Source organism: Corvus moneduloides, chromosome 1 (assembly GCF_009650955.1).
Source record: "Corvus moneduloides isolate bCorMon1 chromosome 1, bCorMon1.pri, whole genome shotgun sequence".
NCBI lineage: Eukaryota > Metazoa > Chordata > Aves > Passeriformes > Corvidae > Corvus > Corvus moneduloides.
The window spans coordinates 65197407-65203406 of NC_045476.1; the positions used below are offsets into that span (position 1 = coordinate 65197407).

The following is a 6000-nucleotide window of genomic DNA, read 5'->3' on the forward strand; positions in this document are numbered from 1 at the left end:
AGTTTCATGCTTTTAAAAGAATTACTCAAAGTAAAAGAACAGATTAGCTTTCAATACTGCGAGGCAACAGAATAATAGGGCCTTGGAGATTCTTCGGGAGATGTCTGGTTACAAATACGCCTCCAACAGCAAAGGAAATCATGATAAGAAAAAAGATCAGCTTGTGACTGTGAAGATTGTCTAGATTACTTATACTTAGAGATCAAGAAGGATAGTGCCAAGGTTTTTTTCTTTTTCCTTTCCTGGAAAGATCCATGCACATCCACTTATGCAGGAAAGGACGTTGCTGTCAATAACACAACAATGCCATTCAAATGATCAGGGTAGTTTAGGAGAACCATACTTCCCCACTGCACACTGGAATCTAATTCCTATTGACCAGACCATCCATCTCCATCACTGAGGGATTGGTCTGAACCTCCTGAATGAGTCCAGATGCTCTCTGGATCAAACCTCTCCAGCATGGCCCTTAGCCAGGCCCAGCCCAGCTGCTGCCTGGATCAAACCCCTCCAGCATGGCTCCCTGCCCAGTCTTGCTGCTCTCTGGATGAAGTAACAGCTCCTGGTCAGTCCAGTCCAGCAGCTCTCTCTCCTTTCTCATACGCCAAACATGCACCACAAACTCCTGTCTTACTGAGCATAGCCACTCAGGTGAGAAAGCACATCCACTCCTGGATCTAGCTGGCAAGACATCTCTCCAAAGACACTATGGTTACAGGAGCTTGAGTAAATTGAAACTTTCTTTGGTGAATTATTTATTTGACACACTTCTGCAATCAGTTAGTCATGAAGAAATACAATTTCAGGTTGACCAAAACTAGCTCCAAATTAGTGCTAAAATCCTCCAAGTAGAATAAGGAAAAATACACATTTAAAATCTCAAGCTCACTTTCCCTATTACAAAGGTTAAAAACATGCCATGAATTTTCAGACCTCTCTGGTATGTGTTTCTTCTACTTTCTTTGCTCCAGTTGTGAGTGTACTAACAGCAGATGGGAAATAGCTAGGCTGTTCTCTGAAGTGCTCTCTGCCAGCATTTCTAGTCAGTTCAACTCCATGGTATAGCATACAGAGCTGAGTGAAAGGAGATGCAGCTCAGAAACTAGCAGGGAAAAGCGTGAGGAGACAGGCCGGGGGGAAACCACAGACATAACTCAAAACAGAGAGAAAAATGGAGTAATGACTACAAAAAAAGGCAAAGCAGAACTGAGTACATACTGCAAAACCAATACATTGCAACCAGGGAAAGAAGGGAAAAAAGGCAGAAAGGGAAAAAAATGAGAATAGGAAAGAGAAGCAGGCTAGAAGCTCATAACACCAGATAGGAGCATTTACAGAATTCTGTTCCATTTCTTTCACGCTAATTTTGAAAGATGCTATAAACTTACAGCTTTTGAAAGTTATAAATTTTGAGGGAGGGAGCACAAGGGTCTCTCATCGGAAACACATTAAGTAATGCATTGTTACAGTACACTGCAATGGTTACTAGAACATCACTTGCATTCACTTAGGGAAAGCATAGGCTGTCAAATTCAACTAGATTGGGTGAGATGGTGGCCTCAGTAAGGTTAACTGCACTGTCACTATTGTCTTCAACACAACCAGGACATGACAGTTTCTGTGAAAGACCCAATTCTTAAGTTCTTTCTAATTTTTATTATGTGTTTTTGACCATAATACATATTAACATATAATAGTCATGAAAACGGCAATGTTAATAAGGTCATATAAAGTAAAAGAGAAAAGCAAAAAATATTTCAAAACTACTTCTTATGTAGTATTTATCTCATGCGTGGATTACACCACCGTCCTATGCACTATTAGTTTTTCTACAGTGTGTGAGGACTCAAGAGCCTGAAAACAAGTCATTAGTACTGAAATCTGCATATAAGACACAACTTGTTTCACAGCTGATTTTATGAAGTATTTCATATTAAACTTCACAGTATAAAATAACAGGCTGTAAAGCAAAGATCTACACTGATCTGAAAGGTCAAGACACAGGATCAAGTGAAGGGGCTCCCACAAAGTACGATGCCAACACAAAATGAAACAGGCTTCGTGTGTCTCACCTTCCTCCTATGGTCTGTAAATGATAAAACCGTATTTTTAACTAAATACACATTACAAAAACAGTAACAGTGTTACCCAGCCCCAGCTCCACCTTCCTGGAAAGAAGAATAAAAGATACCTGGAACATGCCATGCAGCAGGCACTTTTTGCATCGTACACTAACAAAACTGCTCTACGCAACATTTTATTGGGCTCAAAACCAACGGCAGAGTGACAGCCGTCATTAAGAGGGCCCATAAGCAAATTAATTCATTACAGTTAAAGCAAAGTGTCATTTTCTCTAATAATCTCTAACATTCTCTCTGATCAAGCTGCCGAAACAAAAGGAAGAATGAACCAGAGCGAAGGCGAATTTCTGCTTTTGTAGACCCGACCTCACGGACCCACCTGCGGGCGGCCAGCCCGTACCTGTTCTCGGTCTGAGGAAGGGGCGTCAGGGGAGACCTGAGGGCTCGCACCACTTTCGGCGTGACAGCCGCTACTCCTGCCTCCTCCTCCCAGCCCCTGGCAAGCGAGACGAGAAAACAAAGTTGTCAGGACCAGTGACTGAACATCACCCGGCGCGAGCGGCGCCGCTCTCCTGCCCACGACCCCGCTCACAGCCGCCAGCACCCGCGCCGAGCCCAGACCGTGCCGGGGGCACCGTGCCGGGCTCCGCCGCGCCCCGCGGGGCTCGTCCCGCTCCTCCCTCCGTCCCTCCCCAGCCGGCTCCGGACCGCGGGCGAGGCCGCCCTACCTGGCGCGGAGGGGCTGCTGGCCGCCCAGGCGCAGGAGGCAGCCTCCCAGCAGCAGGCTGCCCAGCGCCGCGGCCAAGGCGATGACAGCCCGCATAGTGCGCTCGGCAGCAGCACCCACCGCAGTCACGGCCGCCCCATAGTATTTAAGGGAGACTGCGGGGAGGGGGAGGCGGCCATGGCAGCCACAGGGTCTCTGCGCTCCGCCCCTCGCCCGCAGCCCTGCGCCGCCGCCATCAGCCCCCCCTCCCACCGCGGCCGCCGCGCGGGCCCGGTTGGCCGGTGCTGGCGGGGGGCGGCGGGGCTCGGCCGGCGTGAGGGAGGCACCCGGGCGGCCTTTGCTCTCGGCTTGTGCCTGCGGCCGCTCGGGGAACTTCCCGGTGTCGGGGCGCTTCCTGGTGTTGAGGGCGGCGGACCCAGGGAGTCGAAAGTGCCCTAACTTTAATAGGGGAGAGGGGCGCCATGTGGGACCGCGGCGGGAGTAGCGTGCGGGGCTTGTCTGGCGAGGGCAGGCAGTTCTGTCCCGTGGCTGGTGTAGTGAAGCCGCTGCTACTTCAATTGCTCTTTATCTGAATTAAAAAATAATAGTCAATGTGTGCTGTGTTTTGTCTTATAGAAGGTATGTTATAAAAATATGTATTTTGTAGATAAAAATGACCCCACCTGGAATACTGTGTGCAGCTCTGGGACCCCCCAACATAAGAAGGACGTGGACCTGTTCAGAGGAGGGCCATGAACATGATCTGAGGGATGGACCACCTCTGCTGTGGAGACAGGCTGAGAGAGCTGGGGTGGTTCAGTCTGGAGAAGAGAAGGCTCTGGGGGGACCTCGTTGCAGCCTTCTGGTATCTGAAGAGTGCCTACAAGAAAGCTGGAGAGGGAATTTTTAGCAAGGACATGTAGTGATAGGACAAGTGGAATGGCTTTAAACTGAAAGAAGGGGAGGTTGGATTGAATATTAGGAAGATATTCTTTACTGTGAGCATGGTGAGGCACTGGAACAGGTTGCCCTGAGAAGCCGTGGATGCCCCATCCCTGGAGGTGTTGGATCAGTCTGGCCTAGTGGAAGGTGTCCCTGCATATGGTAAAGGACAGCTGGAACTAGATGGTCTGTGAGGTCCCTTCCAACCCAAAGCATTCTACGAGTCTATGATTTGCAGTGGTTTTGGCAAAGAAATGTTTCTGTAGTAAGCTTGTATCTTTCTACCTAATGGTGCATGCAGTGTTGCTTTCCCAAGCCAGCCATTGGTATGAGAAACCTAGTAAGGTGACAAGGTGCCAATAACTAGGCCTCCTTTATTAAAAGAGTGGGTAGTAGATGCTGTGACTTACAGCAGCCTTTCAATCACGAGCTCTCTGACACCTTGTTTTTGCAGAGTCTTCCCTATCCTTCCTGTTTTCTGTATCTGTTAGCATTTCCTTAAGCCTTGAAGCTGCTGCTCCTCTGTTCTCAAACAATGGCTGGAAAGCCTCAAAGAGCTCTGCTGCAACTATATTAATGAAGTACCATGGACTTGATATTGTGAGTGGTTAGATATGACAATAAGAAGCAGCATGCCAATAGTGCACCAGAGGAACAGCACAGCACCAGCTGTGATTGTGATGGCATATACAGGGAAATATCTATGATTTTTTGGGGCATTCATTAGCTCGCTGAGGAGCAGGGCTGTGGGTGCTGGTGGGAGGGAGCTAGAAGCAGTTGTCTGGTGTCCCAAGGGGTTGCAGGTATCCGAATGGCTCATTGCACAATCCCCCCCGGAGCAAGGCTCAGTTGTCTTCTTGGCTTTGACGTACTTAGTTGTAATAGCGAAACAAAGCCAGAGTTAAGACTTCTGAAGTCCTGAAGAAGTTTGCTGGTTTGAGATTGTTGTGAATCATAAATGTCTGGAACATAAAGATGGCTCATCACCATTTCCCAAAAGCTTGCTTCAGGCCTATAAAACCAATTAACACTGTATATGAACAAGTAGGGGGCCAAGCTTTTCAAGGTAGGTGTATGTTTATTGATCAGCAGATACTGGAAATTTCAATCCCCCATCACCTCTGTAAAACATGAAGGCTCCTGCTTATGTTAGTGGATATCATCAACTATTTCATAATATCCATTAAATACTCTATGTAAAACAGTAAGTCTTTCATCTTAGAAAGCCTAGTGGTATTCAGTTCCAGCTCTGAATGAAAGAAAACTAAGAATTACAGTCCAGAAAAAGATTTGGTTTTTTTCCCTCACTGTTATTTCCCTCTGCAATACAGTTTTCCCATGAGTCCTGAAGTATCACTGTCAGCTAATCCATGGGAAATTTAGTGATGCCAGTGAGGACATCATATTTCAAGTTAGAGGTCTGCTGCCAACACTAGTCTATAATACCAGTAAGGATTTTTTTTTCTGAGATCAGAAGGTTAATCTTTGTGTCATATTAAAGTTCTTGCAAAGAAAATGGGAAGATTATAAACTATATGTGTTTAAATTAGACTTGGCACTTGGTGCTTGTTGTTTACTAACAAGTTTACAAACTTGTATTGATTGATTGTCACAGTATCTTTAAATGCTACCAGCCTTAATTTCCTGGCACAGCAGCTTAGTAGAAAGGTTAAGTGACCCTACTGGAGGGTGAGATGAGAATCAATGGTGAATCAGAATTCAGGAATGCTGGATTCAAAAGACCAAGTTTCTCTTATATGGTGTTGCCATGTCAGAAGTGATGGTGTGAGGTGATGCAATGTAGAGGGTCAAAATGATAAAGGCACAGGTGCCAAAGGTGCCACACAGGAAAAGACAGAGACTGACACAAAGTCTGTGTCCCATCTTGTCCTCCTCCTCACAGCTGGAAGCTGCTGCATCTTGGCAGTATCCCCCATCCTCTGATTCCCATTAGCTTCTGAAGTCAGCAGGAATTGATAATTGCTGGCTTGCACAGAAGGAAGAGATCACTAATCAGCCAGGTGGTGTCATCATGACTTTGTTACTGAGCTCCTACAGCCCTACTTAGCTGCTAATTTGGAAAAGCAAAATGCAGCCTTGGTTATCATCCATGAAAGGCTGCTGCCCCCAGGTTGTCAGGATTGCATCTCGAAAGGAGTCTGGTGGAGGTGCTGTAGGGCTGCTGGTCACATGGAGCCAGCTTAGCCTTCTTATTTCCAGCACCTAAATCATATTAAGAAGCAATTAATGTTCATTAAATGCTTTCCTAGT

General features: G+C 46.6%; 1 protein-coding gene across 2 annotated transcripts in view; it reads right to left on the minus strand.

The window, feature by feature from the left end:
• Positions 1 to 3364, minus strand: part of ST8SIA6 (ST8 alpha-N-acetyl-neuraminide alpha-2,8-sialyltransferase 6) — a 46252-nt gene extending 42888 nt beyond the window's left edge. The window contains exons 1-2 of one of the 2 annotated variants that reach the window (XM_032113506.1): positions 2810 to 3364; positions 2482 to 2577 (exon numbers count right to left, since the gene is read on the minus strand). In XM_032113506.1, coding sequence (XP_031969397.1) covers positions 2482 to 2577; positions 2810 to 2904 — 191 coding nt within the window. In that variant the 5' untranslated portion in view covers positions 2905 to 3364. The remainder of the gene's footprint in view (positions 1 to 2481; positions 2578 to 2809) is intronic. The other variant, XM_032113497.1, reaches the window with a different exon arrangement.
• Positions 3365 to 6000: the final 2636 nt, after the last annotated feature.